Here is a 22,344-nt window from a genome sequence, read left to right as displayed (position 1 = left end):
CTTGTGTGGCATTAGCCACACCACATCTCCTCATGTATGATGCCAGCCTTAACAGGTACTCACGAACAGCACTTCTTCCCACAGTCTAGAGCAGGGGTCGGCAACCTACGGCTCCGGAGCCGCATGCGGCTCTTTACGGGCTGCTTCTTGACGATATGTACGTATGTACAGTATGTACTCAGATGCATTGCGGCTCTTGAAATACTGAATTTTGTACCGAATTGGAAAGAAATAGCTCTTCTTGTTATTTTGGTTGCCGACCCCTGGTCTAGACAGTTGAATGGAATATTTGTGTTTTCATGATGAGTTTAGTTTGGGTTAGATCGGTATATTGTCAAATTTTAACTATAACCCTCCACCACCTGACATAGGCAATCAAATCAATTTGTCACATGGGCAAATATGTCAATTGACTTAGTTTATCAACAGAACCAGAACGCTGAAGAGCAAGAAATATTTGACCATTTTGTAAATGCTGTTTCACTAGAGAATACACCAAGCATAAAATAGATGCTTTAACGAAAACTCAGCTCTTGCTTGATTGTCTTTGTACTCAATGTACACGTGTTTACTATGTGAGTGCATCATTGTTGGTGTGTATGCTTGGGTGAGTGGTGTCATCGCTTAACACATTTGTTTTTACTTTAGGGATGGACGCAGTTCTATGAATTCTCCCTGTCGGATCTGCGTGCTGGATACGACATCATTGACCGCTTTTGTACAGGTACTGAGGAGATGTAATTATAAACAAAGACAAACCTACATACACCAAAACGTAAACTTACACATAAATTACACAAATATATATTGTCATTTTTGGGGTTTTTGAACCTAAGCCTATGAAGATTTGTAATTGTAAGTTTTGAAGGATGCTGAATTGAAATGTTACATAATATATCAAAATTGAAAACCAAGATTTTTTTATATATGGGCCCCCAATTGAAATATTATCATGACATTTTAGCTTCAATTAATGTGATTCTTGCTCTGTTCTTAAACTTCCCCCTATGAAAATTGTATCTGGTGGTTATTGAAGGGTCTAAAATTTTAATTATGTAAGATATTCAATAACTTGTTTTCAGTACACTTTAAATGTGACCTAAAAATGTATAGAAAATTATAAAAACGCACTTCCAGGTATCGGTGAATACTGATACATGTGCATGCAATCTATTTTATATGTATGTATGTTGAAGTTCTTTCAAACCGTACGTAGCTATCCGTGCTCGTCGGAGGTGCGGGGAAGGACAACAAACTAAACACAAAAAGCAGTTAAAAAGAAATGAGTTTTCAATCTAGATTTAAAAGTGCATAGCTCAAATCGCTTCCTAATATCGGGAGGAAGAATGTTCCTTACGGCCGCAGTCGATCTGAAAGCGTGCAATTAGGTGATTGAGAAGTGGTGACATTACGACAGCACTTGGGCCAGACTAGGTGCGCTTTGAGGCTACTTGAAGTGTAGAAGGTTAATTTGCAGGGAGGTTACTGGACAGACCATGGTGTTGTGGGTTAATTGACTGGCAATTGTAGCACCTACAACATGGGACCTTTCTTGGCAGCATCAAAGTATAAGAATAGGTTTTATCCTTTCTGGCAATAAAACAGGTGTTGAGGTGTTTAAACACCAAACAGAACCTTTTTGCAAGGAATCATGTCTACATTAACCACACATACTTGTGCTGAACATGCATACAAAAACATGCTCTGGTAATATATGCATTGTCTTTGAAACTGATTGGTCTACACCAGAGACAGCCTTCTTTAGGGCCTAGCCTCAACCAGTGTTAGGCCAAAAGGTGAACAATATAAAGACAATGCACTATCAGGGCATTTATAGTTTAACACGTAGGCTTTCGCGACCAATATCATCCAGAATCTAGGTTTTTTGGCTTAGATCTCGGAAATATAAATGTGTCGTTAAAACCCGCCACCACCCAACACAGCCAACTAGTAAGGATTGTCACGTAAACAGAACATGCCAATTTGTCACTAGCTGTCCTATTTTTTATTTAATAGGACTCTCCATCTTTCATTTTCTCCTTCACTACATATTTCCCCTCTCTCACGCACACTTGCACTGTCTCTAACACAGAGACATGCCTATGAGGGTGGATAAGTGCATCTAACACATACCCATCCTATCACACGCTTGTTATTATCGACAATCTGATATTAAAGTACGGGTGCTGAATGAAAAAGCTAAAACAGCACTGCAGAAGCGACAAATGCAGGGAGATGCAGGGCACACAGCCACACTACAAACATAGGCTGTACACACAGAAAACCATTCAGAAGGCTGTACATACAGCAGTTCAGAGTTACAGGCCTTACACATATAAAATGTAATAGCTAGCTGTTTGGCATGTAACGATTCCCTCACTTCGTGATTCATTACAAGAATTATTTTTTCTACATTGTGGTCAATGTCATACCACTTTAGTGGCTGTAGAAGCTGCAACAATTACATATAATCCATAATACAGGTGTTTTTTTGGGTTATATCACGTAAATATATAAATGTGCCGTTAAACCTGCCACCACCCAACACAGCTAACTAGTAAGGGTTGTCACGTAAACAGAACATGGCAATTCGTCACTAGTACAGCACACCGGTGTATTGGAGAGCATTATGCGAGCCCTTTGAACTTGTCCTTCCTGTCTATTGTGTTTATTAAAATAGCCCTACCAACGGTATTCCCTATTGAAGTACGCTTCCCTTTGTAGGCATGCTTTTAAATAATGTAAACTTGATACTCAATGTTGTGAGCGTCGCTTCTCTGCCCTTCATTGTTGTTGGAGAGAGACTGCATCCAACACCCATTATTGTCCTTCACGAACTTCCACTGATGCTAACCTTGACACTGCTGGTATTAGTCATTGGCAAATCCAATCAGCTCCAATGCTTCCTTAGCACATAAGCCCATCTATTCTTTACTCCATGCGTGTCCATTTAAACTCCTTTTTTTTACCAAATAAAAAGTGTTTGGGCATGTGGCGACTGGTCATATGGGCTACATGAACCAGCCAACGTAACCTCGCCTGTGCAGATGCTGTCGGATTGAGTTCCTCCAGCACACGTATTTACACACACATGTATATGCATTTGGTACATTCAGATAATGGGTTATTGAAGTAAATTATGAATCTGAAAATGTTAATGTATGTACCCAAAATGTTGTCCCAAAGGTTGGTTTATTTCCCTCGTAGAGCAGGGTCAGTGTAAAGTTAGAAACTGTTATAATTATCTTGCGGAGACTTCAAAGTATACGATATTATCAGGAGTAAACCAAGTTAATCGCTCTCCTTGGAGTGTGATGCTGAAGTTGAAAAGCAGGGAAAGTCACCACTGTTTATTAATATAAATACACAAATAACACAACATATACTCAGATGAATAGTCACATGGGGAAAATACCCACCACATCTGAAACTTAAAAACAAACGAGGTCCTGATACTCAAATCAGCAGGATAATTGTGTTGTGTCGGCTGGAACTGGGCTTGTAATAATTTAAGGCGTAATTGACACGACAGCATAATGACAGCAGTGCATGACAGCGTGTAAGCGCTGTAACAACGCACGCTTGATTACCCCCATATAACGGAGTCCACCACACATGCACACTCCACCCACACACATTAATTTGGGGCCAATGGTGAAGCCCAATTTGAGACGCTCACTGCACGTGGCCAGGTGGTTGGAAAGCAGTGCTCATAATGGCCATGTCAGAGCACTAAGCTGGAAACCACAGACAACATTTGTTCAAGCCCTGCGGCTTGGGTATCTCTCTTGACAAACTTATAGTGGCCTTGTGAAAGCACTGAGCCAACAGCACTGACATCCTCAGTTCAAGTAATGCGAATGAGTATCTCTCTTTTGCCAGGCTCATAACGGTATATTTAGGAATGGTACCTATATAAGGTGGAGGTAGTGGAGATAAATGTTGAGGAGGAGATGCTGTCGATGTTTCAGTGATAGATGTAAAAGTTGGAGGTAATGACAGTGAAAGTTGAGGCGTAATTGTGGATGAAGCAGCTGTTTCTGTAGACTTACTCATGACTCCAAAGTGGAGACATTGAGATGCAAATTTAATAGGAAGCAGAAGCTGATGTTGTAGATGTAATTTGTAAGTGTGGTAGATCTCGGAGATAGAGGTAGCGGCAGTGGTTGAGTCGTCGGCAGTGGTGGTTTAGAAAGAGGATCTGTAGATGTAACTGTAGGTGTGATATGTCTAGAAGATGGTCATGCCTTCACATCATCATCATCATCCCAGGAGGGTGTCGCAGCTTTAATAACAGTCATCTGGGGAGGCAGAGTCTCCCCCGTTGGTGCTCGAGCCACGGGGCAGGGGGATGCTTCATGTGCCACGAGCGCAGGATGCAGGGCGTAATTTACACGTCAACGTGATTAACCGTCAACGTGCCACACCGCCCAGCACGTGCCTGCGTGGCTGCTTGTGAGGGTGTCAGTGTGTTGGGCTTTTCATGATATTTGGTTGCTTAAATGCATGGCTCGGCAGGCATTTATTTGAATTTGTTTAGTCATAGCTATCTGTTTATTTGAAACCGTGTGTGCATGTGTCTGTGAGTGTATTCACATACAGGTGTGTAAGTGGTGCAGGCTATGTGTGTGTGGGCTTTGGTAATGTGAGTGGGGGTGTGTATGTAGCTAAGTTAGTGTGTGTGAGGGGCTGGTAACCCCTCCACCTGGCACTTCTTCTACGAAGGACCATAGTGGAAACACTTAAATAAGCTGCTTCAGGATACCCCAGGGGACAGGTGTTTATGACGCCTTCAGGCAAAACTCCATATGACAGAGCCAAACTAAACCCCCCGTCTCGTGGTTCCTCCAGGAACAGGAGACTACTGCGATTGGCCACATGAAATGCTCTGACTCCGGTTGCGGAAGAGAGGCTACCACTTCTCTGTCGGGAGATCGACCTCTGTGGAATCCAGAAGGTTCGGTGGACCGGTTTTGGCCCCAGTCTTCATGAGGGATGGACAGTTCCCCACTTGGGGCAAGAAACTGCCAGGAACGTTATGGGAGTGCATGTATGTAAATATGTTGGTGTGTGTGTGTTGTTTAAGTGCACTTAGCTTGGCACAGGCACCGTGGTAACATCATCGCCACTTAGTGACAAATGGCGATTGTTGTGTGTTGGAAGGACGGCGTCAATGCTGTATTTTTGTTGATATGTGCATGCATGTAAGTGTATTAGAAGGTAGGTTCATCACGTTCATGTGCATGGGTGTGTGAGATTCTTGTTGTTGGCATGTATTTAGGTGTTGTATACGTTGGGAAGGGGTGAAAGCAGTTCAACATACGTACATACATACAAATTATTATTGCATTGTGTTGCAAATCTGGTAACTTATGTATATCTTTGAGCTTTAGATAAACATCAGTATCAAATGCTATTTGAGCCTGTTCTGGGCCTACTCAAGTCAGCTCAGTCTTCAATGTGCATCTGCAGTGGTGTGTAGACACCGGCACTTGAGTCAAAGATTGCCGGGTGTGGTTTCAGAGTCACAACTTCACTTCATATCCCCTTCCAACCTTAATAGGCACTTCCTAACTCGTACAGTCTTTTAGGCTAATGGGAGATATATTGTAAATGAATAATTTAATATTTAATGTATGCCTGAATATCTTCATGGAATTATATATGTATACTGATGAACAGCACTTGGCCCAACAGTCTAAAATGCAACATGGGATGTTTTAATGCCTGTGGAGTATATATCTGAGATGCACTTTGATCTGATCTCTTACCTCATTTCATTCACATTTCCCGTTTTACACCTAATGTGGCACAAGCACCCTGGTTGAAATCGCCACCACTTGGTGGAGAATGGTAGACAGTTTTATCGTGTCATCAATGGACCTCCTTTGCCAGTACCAAAATATGAGAATAGGTTTTTCCCTTTTTTCTGGCAACAAAACAGGTGTTAAGATCTGAAAACACCAAACTGAAACCTTTTACAAGGAATCATGTCTGAATTAACCACAATACTTGTGGTCAGAATGCAAACAAAAAACGTACTCTGATAATATATGCATTGTCCTTGAAACTGATTGGTCCACACCAGAGACAGCTTTCTTTTGAGCCTAGTGTCAAAACGGTGTTAGACCAGAGGACGCCAAAAGGTTTCAGTTTGGTGATTTAACATCTTAACACCTGTTTGTTGCCAGAAACAAGGGGAAAAACTATTCTCAATTTTATCGTGCTAATGTATATGCATGTATGTGCTAAATATGTGTATGGGAGTAGCTGGTAGGCATGCGCTGAGCTGGATGTCACTCGCTGCTCCCAGTCCCCTGAAAGCTTTGTTGTTGAAGGCTGCTCCTGACAGGAAAAGGTCACGTGAATCCACCCACTCAGCCAAACACCCCGATTCACACGTACACGCGCACAGATTCTTACAAATACGCGCACACACACAGATGGGTTCGTGTGCATATATACATTAATGCACACCATAATTAATATATACATGGATTCTTACACGTGAACATACACACTGATTCACATGTGCAAACAAATGCACTCTGATTTATATGCATGAACACACTTATTCTGACACATTCACACAAAAAATACACAGAATCATGCATATCCATATGAACACCTGCTCTTATACACATACAGATTCATGAACATGCCATACGAACGCAGACTTTTAATTAATACGCACATGCGAACACACACTGATTCATATATTGTGCATACACATGAACAAACATGCACCCAATTTATACATATACACATATTCTAACACAAGCACACACAACAAGAGCAATAACTGCTGTTCACCACTAAACGGCAGTGATGTCACCACGGCGCTTGTGCCAGGCTAGGTGCACCTTGAGGTCACGTGGAGTGTCAAAGGCTTGGTGGTAAGAGGTCAAGGGACAGACCCAGGTGCCATGGGTTGACTGAAATGACTGGCAGATGCACTACCTGTGCTACCCACTGTGCCAACTTGCTGCGTTATAGCTGACTTGCCGAATGAAGACATTATAAGTCACACTCATTACACACAAAGTCCTTGCCACAAATGAACCACAATACCTTGCTGATGTTGTAAAGGAGCATAAACCATCATGCAAACTCCGGTCATCCTTGCAGCGGCTTTTGGTTAACCATCGAACAAAGACGGTCACTGCATCGCAAAGCAATGTTTAATAATCCTTGCCAGGACCTTTCCCAGCACACCGAGGGAGATACCCAAGTAGTTTTGGCAATCAGTATGGTCCCCCTTTTTAAAAATGGGGACCACTAGGGCATCCTTCCAATCCTACAGAACCCGTCCTGTGGACCAGGCGGCTGTAATCATGTCACATGGAGAATTCTGCACACAAATACAACACTCCCTCAGTAGTAAGCTTCGTAGGTCATCTCAGCTCCGTGCTTTATATGATCTCAGGCTCTGGATCACCCTCGGTACTTCCTCAACAGATGGCACATCAGCCAACTACTGACATTCACACACACAACAATACTCGTTCATGAACATACTAATTGACTCCCTGTACATTTCGTCATATAGACAGGAACAGGCCCATGAACACAAAGACATGCTTTTCTTGTTGTTTTAAGCCTCACCCATAAAAACTAATTCACACACCTCTGGTACCTATAGCTCTTGTTCTTCTGAAGTACATCAACCCAGTACTTCTCCATTCCACGCTGTATTTGGCTCCTTTGATCTGGCTAAACAGCAGTCTTCTTGAGCATGTAGGTGCTAGGTTTGCCTCCTCAGGTACAATAAACTGGGACATATCACATATAGTGGGGGAAATAATATATCTCAAAACTAGAAGACGAAAGTACTACGTGTAAATGGGTTGTGTTATATTACTGAAAACCACAGGACAATTAATGTGAAGTGTCTTGACTTTTAGGTTTCACTTAGACGCTATACAAGCTGAAATTGTATTGTGTTTATTGTAATGCGATTGTATGTTCTAATGATGTGCTCTAATGATGTGTTATATTTAAAAACGGTGTTGCTGCTGGTGGTGGTTAAGGCTCAACATTGCCCTGGGAGCATGTGCGTGGCCTTCTCGAGGGCGCCGTCTACGGTGGCCGCGTTGACAACGCTGTGGATGCACAGCTGCTGCGTTCCTTCCTCTCGCGCTTCTTCGGGCCCCGCGCTCAGGGCCCCGCGCCTCCAGCCACCGCTGACCTCGCGGTGAGTGGGATGCCACCCCAAATCCCCCGCAAATTCCTCTGTTTCTCCCCCTGAGTTCCCCATTTCTGCATGCCCCCCTTTATCACACTAAACATACGATTTGCCTACCTTATAATGTAATGACTTGTACTGGTAGGAACCACCTGGTTCTACCAGCCCACAGGGGATTATTGTGTCCATCCATCCGTCGTGCATCCAAAAATGGGAGGGGTGGGGCTGGGTGGAGAGGGGAGGGTGGGGAGGGGCTGGGTGGGGAGGGGAGGGTTGGGAGGGTTGCTGGGTGGGGAGGGGCTGGTCACCCCGTGGTGCCCTTATAAAACTCAACGTTTAACCTACTCACGCCGGCTTGTGCCCACCCTCACAGTCGGCCATATTTGCGGAATACACCACGCCACCGTTGACCCTGGCCATTGACCGAGCAACCCAATGTTCCTACCAGCTCCCTCCGCAGGAATGTGTTCATATTTCAGCGGCATGATTTGAATCAATACTTTCTTGAGGTGGCTCAGGTGTCAGACCACTAACAGCCTGGGTTCAAATAGATGTTTCATCTTCCCATGATTCAATTGGGGTTCTTAGTTGTAGCATGTTGAAGGTCTCAGCCCACTCACCAATGCCAGCACAACAAACTATAATTATTTTATCATAAACGTTTTTTGGTTTAGATCGTGTTATATATAAATGTGTTGTAACCCTCCAACATTTATAAATAACGCGATCTAACCCAAAAAAACGTTTATTATGAATAATATTGGTCGCGAAAGCCTACGTGTATAATTCTTTTTTTTTCACTTATATCATCTCTGAAATTTAAAACAATTGGTCTGATTGCCATGCAACTTATGTTTCCCTTCCCATCCATTCCGGTCCCATATCTCATTTGCCCCTGCATCACTGATTAGGCCACACTTAAACAAGAGGGCACCACATGGGGTACCACCTAATTTGGCTGGGGTGGGGGAGCAATTTATTTGTTTATTTCCATTCATATAAACTCTATAAGGTGGATACTAAGGAGCAGGCCTTCGAGGTCAGATGTGATTTGTGAAACTGCTGCGGGTTCTCGCGGGAAAAGTGATGAGACGGTAGAGGTGGTTAGGTGTGGTGGCATCAGTGACAGTGTCGTGACAACCTCTTTTGTAAAAAAAAATTAGTGTACTCTTTGGTTCTTTCGGTAAAATCACGTAGATAGAAAAAATAACTAATAAATTACGACGTTTCAAAAGCAACACAAGCCATCGTCTTCAGGTGAAACAATACAGCAGGCGGACTGCTGAGGAGGAAATGTAGCGAGAGAGCTACTGCCACCAAGGGTTATATACGTTTGTGGTGGGTACAACCCAAGGGTAAGTGGGCGGGACTAGGGATGGCATGTAGCATAGTATCGACAAGGCTCGATTATTGCAACTCACTACTCTATGGGACGTCTGGCAAAAACATTATCAAGCTGCAGCTTGCACAACATTCTCTGGCACGTGTTGTGCCAAAGAAGATCCGACCATGTCCATCCAGTGCTTGCCAAGCTGCATTGACTTCCGGTTGCCGAATGAATACATTATATGGTCGCATTGATAATAATACAATATCTTGCTGATCTCGTCAAGGAGCATAAACCATCAGGCAAAGTCTAGTCACCCCCACAGCGACTTTTGGTTGCCAATCGAACAAAGATGGTAACTGTATCGCGTGCTTTCAGATACGCTCTGTGGCCATCTGGAATGTTCTTCCTTCCGACATTAGGAAGCCACTGAAGCTATGCACTTTTAAATCTATATTGAAAACGAATTTCTTTAGAACTGATTTTTGTGTTTGGTTTGTTGTCCTTCGCCCGCACATCCTATTCGCACGGTTGGCTACATACAGTGTAAAATAATTTCAACCTACATAAAAGCCACTCGAAATAGCTTCTTATGAATTAGGGGGCATCCCTTTGAATCCCTCTTTCCCTTTTGCCTTCGATTGTTTCCTATGAGTCGCCTGTTCCTCCTCATGGTCCCTTCGTGTCTCCTGTTCCTGTCCATGCCCCCCATGCGTGCAGGGTTACCGTGCCCTCATCGAGGGCCTTCCCGAGGAGGGACGCCCACGTGACCTTGGCCTCCCTGATAACATTGAGCGCTCAGCCCAGCGCAGCGTGAGCACCCAGGTAAGGGGGCAGCACGACTCACACTCCAACCCACACCGTGCAACTAACTCTAACCATTGCCACTGTAATCTGAACCCCAGACTTAGCAACTCATCAAAATGGTAGCCATAATCCTAACTTTAACCATTAATATTGTTCCAACCTGAAGTCTAACCCTTAATATTAGCCCTAGCCCCGGCCTTAACTATAGCCCTATTCCTTGCAGTACTCTCTAACCAGAGCCTAATACCTCGACCTAACCAAATGATAAACCATAGCTCTACATCTCAACCTAACGCATCCAGACTTAACCATAACCCTAACACGAGCTTTATGAAAAATGTAGGAATAGATTTTCCCCTGGACCTAATAATAGCCAAAACTACAGTCCTTACAATTGCCCTATTCCTCACATCCTCAAACTCTATCAAATTCCACATTCTATTGCGTGCCATGGTCACAGCATTCATTTTGTGCCCGTGCCTGTTTACTCAGTTGAGAATCCAGCTTGCCTTTTTGCTTGGCTCTGGGAGATATCTTTGTGGAACTCATCCGCCCACCACCTTTCCCCTCCTCGTATGTCCTGATTGATGCAGGCCTGATTCGCTCACAAATGTTCCCAATTCACATTCTCTTTTTTTGTTAAAGACTGTGCCTGCAATCTGTGAGTGTGGGCGGCGAACCTTGAATGCTTCAATCTTAAGCCTTGTATGGGCTTGTGTGTACTTGTATGTGTGTATATGTCTTTTTACTCATGTACCTGGGTGTATATATCTATATGGGTGTCTATGAATGTGTGTGTAATCTTTCGTATATGTATATTTATATGTATTTGTATAAGTGGGGAGCGGTTTGTGCTGTGAGTACACTGCACTGCAATCGCCTTAACCCAAGTTCAATTCCCGGCCGCAAATATCATCAATGGCAAGTTGTATCTGAACCTGTTCTGTGTCTCTCCAAAGTTGGCTCAGCTGTAAATGAGCAACTGGTGCTGAGTGTGAGTAACAGTTCTGAGGGGAGAAATATGTGGCCAGCATGGTGCAGCAACAATGCCATTCAGAATGGAATATCCATCTGTAGTCGAAGTGTGCTTGTGTATAAGCGAGTTTAAGTCGGTGCGTATCTTCGTTGGTGATCCTGAGCCAGTTCTGAAATATGCACATTTCTATGGCACGGCCATTCACTCCATAAGACGTCCATTGCTGCTTGTCTAGAAAAACTCAAACTGTTTATGTCTATAGGAACAGTAGCAGTAACTGTGTAGAGAGTTAAATATATTGCACTTCTGTGTCTATACAGACTAAACGTGTGTGTCTGGAGACTAGATCTGCCTAATTAGAATTGATTTGGGGATAATTTTTGTTACACTAATTTATCTGCGATCACCTTCCAGGGCACATTCTGCAAATAAGTGTTGCACGATATCGAATACCATTGCAGGCTGTTAATGGAAGACAGGCACAGAGTGAACAACTTTGCCGTTTGCACTGCTGATGAGAGTGCAGAATGGTATGTAACAGTGTAAAAGAGACACTGCAAGGCTGCTCATAAGCAAACCCAAATAAAGTGAGCCACTGAACATTACATACTTGTGGTAACTTACACCGTAAGAATTGCCCTATTATTACAAATGTACTTTCACTTCCAGTCCTTCACATGGCAGGAACATTCACAGCTTGGTGGTATAGTGTTGCGATGAAGGTGTTCTTTGGCAAATAGGCACAGAGTAAACTTCAAGAGGCTGGTGTAAGTATAAGAGGATTCTCGTGACAGGTTAGGATATCACTTTTGGTTTACAGTACAGGAGACCCTTGAATATCACGGGTTTATCGTTGGCGGTTTCGACCTATCGCAGGCAACCACTCTTTATACAGGAGGTCCTCAATATACGTCAAGCGTTAGGGACCAGAAAGTTGTGACTTATAATGAAACGATGTATAACGGGGACTTTTCCTCAATAGGAATACATGGAAATGGGGGGTGGTATAGGGACCGTAATAACCTAAATATTGCCGATGCGATGCAAAGCGGGGCAATTTCTCCCATAAGAAACAATGGAATAAGGTAAGGATAGGGACCGTAACTTAGGGAAATGTTGTGTACCTTATGTGTTCATACAACACATAACGTACATATTTATAAACAATTATGAGTTCAACAACCTATAAACAGCCCTTATACTTATCAAACACTTTATTGGAAAAAAAATTGAGCATTTCGAAGCACCTTAAAGTTTTTTTTATAGAAAACGTATTCGTGAAATTGTTAAGCAATGAATTGAACAGAAAATCATTTTAGTGTAAAAAAAAGCACAATCTTAAACAGGATTTTAAAAATATTTTACCTAACCTATAATTGTTATGATCTTACCTTGAGGAGTGAATTAGTTATGTTTGATTGGAGGTGTTGGGAGCAGATTAAACACCTGTCTAGGATTATACCCACCTTTAAATTATTTTCTTAAGTTTTTCTGGACTCTCCCTGTATTTTTACCATCTTGAAATGTTATCGTGCCTGAAATATGTAAAACCATCCACGGGTGGACTTGAATGGTTTCTCTTTCGCAGCTTCTTCCTCTCCAAACATTTTTTTCAAGTGCTCATTCAAGCTTAGGGTCTTCTCCTGAATGAGGGCGAAGCTGATCAATTAAAGACATCTCACTGTCTCCAGATGATTTACTGGTCAGTTTCGATGTAGTTTATTTGTTCACCAAAGTTCCTGTGCCTGATACCAATGCAATCATTGAAGATTTGGTCCGGCAAGAATTAAATGCTGATCTCCCAGCCCTGTTGAGACACTGCTTCACAAATACCTATTTCACCTGGAATGGAACATTCTACAAACAAACTGAAGGCACCCCAATGGGTTCTCCCTTATCTCCAGTTGTAGTCAATATTTTCATGGAAAATTTTGAGATGGACGCCATCCAGGCATCCACTCTATGCCCGTTAGCTAACTGAAGTAAAACTTGATTTGAAGATTTTGTCACTGCAGGAATCCATACTCTGGTTCTTTCGGTAAAATAAATCACGACGTTTCGATCGCAACACAAGCGATCCTCATCAGGTGGAACACCCACAGCAAGAAAATGCTGAGGTATGCGGGAGAGCTGCTAAAACCAACACTATCATTAACAATTCGACTTCTCTCATCGAACCATTCAAGCAGCTCTCCCTAAAACCTTCAGCTGCTAGACCACCCAGATTCTATGGTCTTCCAATCATTCCCACTATCAACTCGCCTACCTACAAACTGGCCCGATTTCTGTCTGAGACCTTGCAAGACTACCTCAGCAGTACGTAACTCAGCTGACTTGGTCTCTCTAATCAAGGGCATCTCACTGTCTCCAGATGATTTGCTTGTCAGCTTTGATGTAGTCTCTCTGTTCACCAAGGTTCCTGTACCTAATACCTTAGCAATAATTGAAGACTTGGTCCGACATGGACTGAATCCTGATGTACCAACTTTGGTTAGGCACTGCCTTACCAACACTGACTTCAGCTGGAATGGTACTATCTACAAACAAAATGAAGGTACCCACATGGGTTCCCCCTTATCACCAGTGATAGCGAATGTTTTCATGGAGAAATTTGAAACAGATGCCATCCAGATATCCACCCTACGTCCTTCCTTGTGGAAGAGATACATAGATGACACTTTCGTCATTTGGCCACATGGTCTGCCAGCATTGAACCAATTTCTCAACTACATCAATTCCATACACCCATCCATCAAATTCACCATGGAAGTGGAGAAGGATGGTAAGCTACCATTCCTGGATGTTTTGTTTGAGAAGAGGCCTGACGGCTCGTTGGGACACTCTGTCCACAGGTAAGCCACCCACACAGATTCCTATTTAAAACCTGATTCCCACCACCATCCAGCCCATAAGAATTCCCTCATCAAAACACTACACCATAGGGCTCACTGCATTTCCGACCAACACCACCTAGCCAGTAAACTGGAACACACCAAGCCCTCAAGATGAATGGGTACTTGGACCGCATTATTCGCAAAGCTGTTTCTCCAACCATCTCCTGAGAAGCCAATCAAAACCATCACTTTACCATACATAGCAGGTGTTACCAAAAAGATTTCCAAAATCTTAAACAAACACAAGATCCAGGTCCGATTCAATACAGTACACAAAATCTGTGATTTAATCCCATCTGTGACGGAGGTCATTCCTGGAGTCTACAAACTGAGTTGTACCTGCGGTAGCAGTTATATTGGGGAAACGAAACGACATGTCTTGGACCGTGTCCGCGAACACAAGGCAGATCTGAAACACGGCAGAACCAATACCTCTGCCATAGCTGACCATTGTTATAATGCTGTGGGCTCGCATGATATTGTTTATTCCGAGACCAAGGTACTCTGCAAATCTTCGGGCTACTATCAAAGATTTGTTCATGAAGCCATCCAGATATATAAACAGACATAACTTCAACCGAGAAGATGAATACAAATTGAACAATCATTGTAAGGATGTTATTAACCAGGTAATGCCTTAACTGGTGTGGTTGTTTCCATCATACCCGCCGGGTACTAGTAGATTTTCCGAGTTACTTTCCCCCCGTGTCCCACATTCAGCTTCCCACTTCTAGCCCCGTCTACTTCCCCCGCAACCTCACTTCTTCTCCCCCTAGCACTCACGCAGCCCCCCTTCCCCTGTTCCCCCCCTCTCGCTCTCCCCCCTTGCCCCTCCCCCTTTCTTACCTATATAACCTCTTGCCACGGCAGCTATCTCGCCTGCTTCAGCATTTTTTCTTGCTGTGGTTGTTCCACCTGATGAAGATTGCTTGTGTTGCAATCGAAACGTCGTGATTTATTTTATTTTATTTCTACCTACGTGACTTTACCGAAAGAACCAAAGAGTATGGATGCCTGCAGTCACGAAAGCTTCAAATCAAGATAAGTGTATAGCTTTAGAATTCTTAGGGTACACATTCACATCAATTGTATTGACTGTATTACAAGGGTCGGGGACAGTACACGTCCTAGTATTGACAAGTGCATTTTATATTTCCTACAATTAGCATAGAGCTACACCATGCAGCAGAGATATGAACTGTTCTGAAAAGTAAGTGGTCTTGGGCAGAACACGTCGAGGGATGATGGCCGGTGGATAAGACTAAACTTGGAATGGTAGACAGGGGAAAGAATACACCCAAGTGTATGTCCACCAAGAATATGGAGAGATGCAATTGCACATGTGCAGGTGCTTGATGGATTGTTACCCTTGCAGGACCATGTGAGATGTATGTATGGTGATGGCTTGGGGAGGCCTTCAACCAGCAGTGGATTGGTCATGACAGATTATAATGACGATGAGGCTGATGCTGCGGATTCACTACAGGTCACCCAGTGTAATTGGCACACCTACAGTATTCCAGTTGGAGATTTTTAAAATGTATTATTTATTTCGTGGATCATTTCCGGAATACCACAATATCCTGGTTTTAAGAGGTTTTACTGTACTGCACAAGATTGTGGCGTTTCCACCTGTGGTGGGATTTTGTTTCACTTCCTGCTCTGATACCAACAATGAGGATCTTGTAAATGGTGAATTGGAAATGTGTAAGAAATATAAACAATAAGAGGGTGCTCAGAGTACTTACACATCAAGAGGCTCAGTTAAGGGATGCTATCGTGCTGACTGGCTTGTCTTGTGATAACGATAGCAATGGCAGCCCCTTAAAATGCCCCACTAAATTGGGCGATAATTGCTTTGTGATTGGCGGCGACGGCACAGAGTGCGCTTGGCTGGAAATTGATGCAATTTGCCTTTCAGCATGGCGATGGGTTTTGAAAAGGAAAGACCCGATTGAAGCAGCGTTTAATTTTAAAATTCAAATTACAGTCGTCTAAACGGGTGCCTATGTGAGCCGTGGCCTCTAGCTCCTCACCTCTTTCGCGCCTCACCCTGGCCCCACCATTATAAAAACCAGCCGTGAACCAACCCTGCCAACCCTCGACACGCTCCCACACTGCCGGTCTCACCACCAAGAGTCCTAAGGTGGTTTACATTGATTAATTATCTATCCATGTGACGCTTCTCTTGGTATTGTCTATTCATGTTTTGTCTGCATGCATTGTTTGTCAATGTATTGTATTTTTATGTATGCAGACAAAACATGTATGCAGAGAATTGGGCCAGTGGTAGCGCATTTTGCCGCTTTTTGCATAGTTTTTTGCAGCTCGATTTCGATTGGCCACCAATGCTGCCTACTTCACAGTGGACATTAAATGTCAAGTGATGTCATTGAAAAAGAGCAAGCCATCGTGTGTTAAAGTCATGGTCCAAATTCGGGGGGGGGAACCCTAAATGTAGCCATTATAGCCCCCTTACTGGCAGACTAATGCCCACGTGCAGGCCAGTGCTGAGTCACCTTGCACTGTACATGGACAGCTACCACTGGGGGTCCCCTTGGAATGGTTTAAATGAAGCCTTTTTAAGATGTTGAGGCATTTCAGAGCCTTATAAAAGCAGTAATTATTATCTAAATACATAACTCGCCATCCTTGAGGAACAAAACATAATTCGTTCCTAGGACCCGTTCGTACCCATTCGTAAGTCGAACGGTTCGTAAGTCGGAACACAACAATGTTCTGTATTTAAACTCATAAATAAGGAAAAAAAATACAGTACATTTGCACGTAACACTGTTAAACAAATACTGTATAGTAAATGAAACATAAAATAAAGTTACATAAATAGAAATGAATAGCATTTTATTTTCACTTACCTTGAGTCCTGATGCTGGCTTACCTATAGGAAGGGGCGCAATGAGTCACCACAATTGCACACACACGGGGCACGCACTCGAACGACAAGATCCCCCATATAGCCATAACAGACTGTTGGAAAGCAGCGCCTATGAAGGCCGGCACAGCACCTGGCCCGGCCACATGTGCGCACAGACACACACAAATGCACACTCACTCCCAGCGCGAGACGGGCTCTTTACATTTCACGGAGAATCGCTAAAATTAATGCAATAGTTCTGTGATTCAATGTGCAAGTGCGAGTTCGCGTTTTAAGTCAATGTATTTTTTAAAATATTTCATGGAATCTGGTTCGTAAGTGCGAGTGTTTGTAAGTCGGTTGTTCGTAAGTCGATGACTGACTGTACTGCTATTATACATGTGTAGTGAGTCACTTCTGAGACACTATCTAAGGAGGCAACAACGTTTATTCTACACTATATATCTTACACACTGTTCACACGCGGGATAACTAATTACGGGTCAGAGCAGCCAACATGATGTCTGACCCACTACGCCGAAGATGAAGAAGTAGCACCTCGCATTCCATTCCAACTGGAGACAGCCCTGATTCAGCCTGGGGGCTTCCCTTTTATGCCCCTCAGCATGGCCTGGCTCCGCCCTCGGACACGCCCCCTTCTCGAAACTTCCAGGAGGTCCTGGGCCGTCCTCCACGTGCCACCTGCCCGGTTCTGCCCTGAACCACCCCCCCTCCTGAAACCCTCCAGGTCCTGGGTCATGCTCCCTGTGTCCCCTCGGTCACCTTTGCCCTACATTTTTTACCCCGGCTCATCACGTGCTTTGCCAGCCGGCCGAGGTGACGTGTCCCCACATGCCCCTCTCCGCCAGCAGCCAGTACCACGCCCCCTAGTGACCCACTACATGGCATTACCTGCTGTGCTGGCGGGATAGCTGTTATACCATGCTCTATCTGTAGGAATAATATGCCCCTCTCTGCCAGCAGCCAGCACCACGCACCCTAGTGACCCACTGCGTGGTATTAAATGCTGTGCTGGCTGACACACCCATATTTACTTTTTACACACTTTCTATTAACTCTGTCTGGTGTTGTCGTATCCTCAAATCTTGTAACTCAATTTTAACCCACTTCCCAATGTGGTATCGACTGCAAACTTGGTATACTTATGGCATACTGCTGACAATACTATATTCTACCATTATTAATAAAATAAAAATATGTTTTTAAACATTGTTTTTTGATGTTATGTTTCGGCTTGTCAACGCTCAACTGACGTTGGCTGTAAATCACCATGGCCCGTTACGTTATGGCAAGCTTTGGGGCCACTTCCTGGAGTTTTGCCATTATGAGTACGGTACATTTCATTAAATCGTGTTTTGAAAAAAGTATTTTTTAATATTACTTATTCTATTGTAACCAGCGCTACGCGTCGTAGTGATCCATTCTATGTCACTACACGTGTATTGCTGGTCCATGTATTGGTAATTCCAACATCCCAGGCCTCACTACAATGAGACCTAGAATGCCTATACATCCAATTGTCAGTCCATCAGTGTGCATGTCTGTCAAAATGTCTTGATGTATGTATTTTAGTCCATATATATGTCTGCGGATCTCTTTTTGCGTGTATTTATTTACATGTGCACATCCTTTTGTGCATGTCTTCACGTATTATTTTTTCATCTGTCTGTTATGTCTGCCCCTCAGTCTCTATGTACATTCATCTGTCTTGTGTGTACGTCTGTTTATCTGTCTATCCATCTGTGTGTGTTTTGGAAATTGGTGATGCCGTGGTATTGAACTGTGCCACCATCTGTGTGACCTGTGTTCGATTCCCAGGCATGCACTACATCAGTGGCGTGTGGTATCGGAACCTGAGACAAGGGATCTATATTTTCTGGGCCAAGGTTTCTGTATTGGATGAGGCACCGATTTTGTGGCAGATGGCTCGGTTGCTAGTAATTAACCATTAACCATAACCTTAATTACAGGAATAACCTGACTCGGCTACTTGCCTTCATATCAGCCTGCGCCCTCCCCCTGTCCCACAGGTGATTGGGCAGCTGAAAGCCATGATGCGTCTAGCGAGTGTTCATACGAAGTTTGACCGAGAGATGTGGTCACACGAACTCTCGCCTGTACTCAACCTGTGGAAGAAGCTCAACCAGGTTTGTGTGTGTGGCAGTGCAGCGGTAAGCGCGCTGCGCTACGAACCTGGCGACCCGAGTTCGATTCCCGCTCACGGCCAAAACCAGTGACGATTATCTGAACCGGTCTTGGGCCTCCCCTAGGTTGACTCAGTCTCAAATGAGTACCTGGTGTGATATGTAAACATCGCCACTGGGGAGACAAAGGTGACTGGGCGTGGTGTTGGCCATACACCCCCTCGTGTGCCGTGCCAGCCTTTATAGGTTCTCTCTAACAACACTTGCCCCAACAGTCTATTAAGGCTACACGGGGGATCTTTGTTTAGGGTCTTGAGTGTGTCGGTGTATCTGAACATGTGTGAAGGAGAGCAGTGGTGGACTGGTTTGCATGCTTGCTACAAACCCATTGACCTGAATGTGAGTCCTGGCCAAAACAATCATCAATCGTAGTGGTATCTATACATGTCCTTCCCTCAGTAAATTCGCTTGTAAACAAGCACCTGGTACAATCTGTAAACATCAGCACCGTGGAAGACAAAACAGCCAGGCATGGTGCTGGCTCACCACACCCTTGTGTGTTGTATCGACTTTAATCAGTGCTCGCTCACAGCATCCACCTCTCCAGCCAAGCATGTGTGCCGATTGTAAGTGTGGGTTTATGTATAGGTTTGTGTATATACAATGACAATATTTGGATTCGTGCAGTGGTTAAATGCGACACACCTCAAGACGCTGCGCTGAAAGTTATATATTTGTAGGCACGTTAATCATGTGTGTGAATGTGTGTATGGGTATCGACACAAACTGAAACATGCACACACATTTGGATCAATAAATTACAGCTATCATATGGTCTCTTAAAAGCACTTTGTTTGAAGCTTAAAACTCAGACAGAGGAGGACATACAGCTTCGATACGTAACTACACAATAGTGAGCGATTTGTTTATGGGTTGCACCCTCCTTTAAAACAAGCTCACAGTGGGTGTCCATGCGTGCTTGTACTCCGAGCCTGCTTGTACCCCGAGCCTGCTTGTACCCCGAGCCTGCTTGTACCCTGGTGCAGGGCTCACAGCTGATCCAGCCACGTGGGGGAGAGGAGACATTGGTGCAGGAGGCACAGGCCCGTGGTCCCGTGGCAGTGTTTGTAGCACAAGAGTCGGTGGGGGCCCTGCGTCTGGTGCGGCGTCTGCACGCCTCACTCGCTGCGCTCAGCAAGCTCCTCCGTGGAGCCACACCCCTCTCTGCCACCACCAGCGATGTCGCCTCTGCGCTGCTGCGCCAGCAGGTAATGGCTTAACGCTCGGCACCAAAATGCTGCCCAACACCCGGATCTTGCCATCACTATCCGTCTTGAATTTCAGCAATTTCTTGGTACACCAATCTTGGAGAATATGTATATCAGGATCATGGGATCAGTATTGTGGGAATTCGATCCAGGAAATTAAGTTTCAGGATCAGTTTCTTAAATCTGGTTTAATCATCATTAGCTTGAGATACTGAATTAAGCGATAAGATATCATAATTGTGTCTTGGAATGTAGGTGAAATACACTAGATCTTAATATTAATGTTTTGGTACTTTGCTCCAAAACAGAAGACTATAAAGCATTAGCTTGAGGTGCTTAATCCATGAGATACTCAGGAGCATGGGATCATTGTCTTGGGACTCAGCTCCAGGAGACATGGCATCACAATATGTCTTTGGAATTGGCTCCAAGAGATCAGGTTTCAGGATTGCCATAATCATATTCAGATCTAGGTGATCAGGCTTCTTGAGAAAGTGTCTTAAGGACGAGGCTTTATGTGACCAGGTTTTTGGATCTGTGCATTTAGACAGTATTCAAAAGACTGGGTTTCAGGATCATTTCAGCCACGACCAGAATCTGGTGCATGATGTTTTAGGATTAGTGTTTTGAGAAACTGATTCAAATGATTGAGGAGATAGTGTTTCAAAACCCAAGACGTTATGTCTCCCTGCTCATTTGAGCTGTCCTATTTTTAATTTAATAGGATTCTCCATCTTTAATTTTCTCCTTCACTACATATTTTCCCTCTCCCACACACACTTGCACTGTCTCTAACACAGAGACATGCCTATGAGGGTGGATAAGTGCATATAACGTATACCCTTCCCATCACACGCTTGTTATTATCGGCAATCTGATATGAAACTACGGGTGCTGAATGAAAAAGCCTTGAGAACACGATCGAAAACGGCACTGTGTAGAAGCGACAAATGCAGCGAGATGCAGGGCACACAGCCACACTACAAACATCGGCTGTACATACAGCAAACCAGACTTACAGGCCTTACACACATACAATATAATAACTGGCTGTTCGGCATGTAACGATTCCCTCACTTCGTGATTCATTAAAATAATTGTTTTTTTCTACATTGTGGTCAATGTCATTCCACTATAGTGGCTGTAGAAGCTGAAACAATTACATATAATCCATAATACAGGTTTTTTTGGGTTAGATCGCGTAAATATATAAATGGGTCGTTAAACCTGCCACCACCCGACAGCCAATTAGTAAGGTTTGTCACGTAAACAGAACATCCTAATCTGTTACTAGTACAGCACACTGGTGTGTTGTAACATTTACACATGAAAAATAATAAATTCCTACATAGATGATTCCACTCATTTAACGTGAACATAGGAATACATGTGAAGAATGTTTTTTTAATTGAGGCATCATTGCGTGGCTACTATACAAGGCAGTGCAGATTGCCGACTGCTCGGCAACAGGACCTACATCTCTGCTTTCTTGAACTGGTTAAGGCCTATGATAGCATCAATAAGCCAGGGCTCTGGGTTCTTCTTCATGATTTTTGAGTCCGAGACCATCTGCTCACAATCATGAAGGACCTTCATGGTGATGGGCAGGCCCGGGTAAAGCTGCATGGCAGGGTATCAGAGCCATTTTATGTTCACTTTGGGGTGCGGCAGGGATGTCCTATGGCCCCAACACTATTTAACATCGTCTTTGACTAGACAGTTTCAGAAGCTTTCCATTTATGTACCGTAGGAATTCCCATCTGGTATAGATACAACAGGAGGCTGATCGATGCGCCGGTACGGTCAGGGGATGGCTCTTTATTGGTCAACGATATGTGTGCGGATAA

The 22,344-nt window shown here is 43.8% G+C and overlaps 1 protein-coding gene across 1 annotated transcript in view; it reads left to right on the top strand.

Annotated features, from left to right (window-relative positions):
• Window positions 1–22,344, top strand: part of DYNC2H1 (dynein cytoplasmic 2 heavy chain 1) — a 186,277-nt gene that overhangs the window by 154,390 nt on the left and 9,543 nt on the right. The window contains exons 84-88 of the mRNA XM_078594604.1: window positions 649–724; window positions 8,031–8,194; window positions 10,233–10,337; window positions 19,116–19,232; window positions 20,276–20,497. Coding sequence (XP_078450730.1) covers window positions 649–724; window positions 8,031–8,194; window positions 10,233–10,337; window positions 19,116–19,232; window positions 20,276–20,497 — 684 coding nt within the window. The remainder of the gene's footprint in view (window positions 1–648; window positions 725–8,030; window positions 8,195–10,232; window positions 10,338–19,115; window positions 19,233–20,275; window positions 20,498–22,344) is intronic.

The sequence above is a fragment of the Lampetra planeri genome, chromosome 5, assembly GCF_965212315.1.
Source record: "Lampetra planeri chromosome 5, kcLamPlan1.2.h2, whole genome shotgun sequence".
NCBI classification, from domain to species: domain Eukaryota; kingdom Metazoa; phylum Chordata; class Hyperoartia; order Petromyzontiformes; family Petromyzontidae; genus Lampetra; species Lampetra planeri.
Note: the sequence above shows the minus strand (reverse complement) of the source record. Positions and strands in the feature narration are given on the sequence as shown.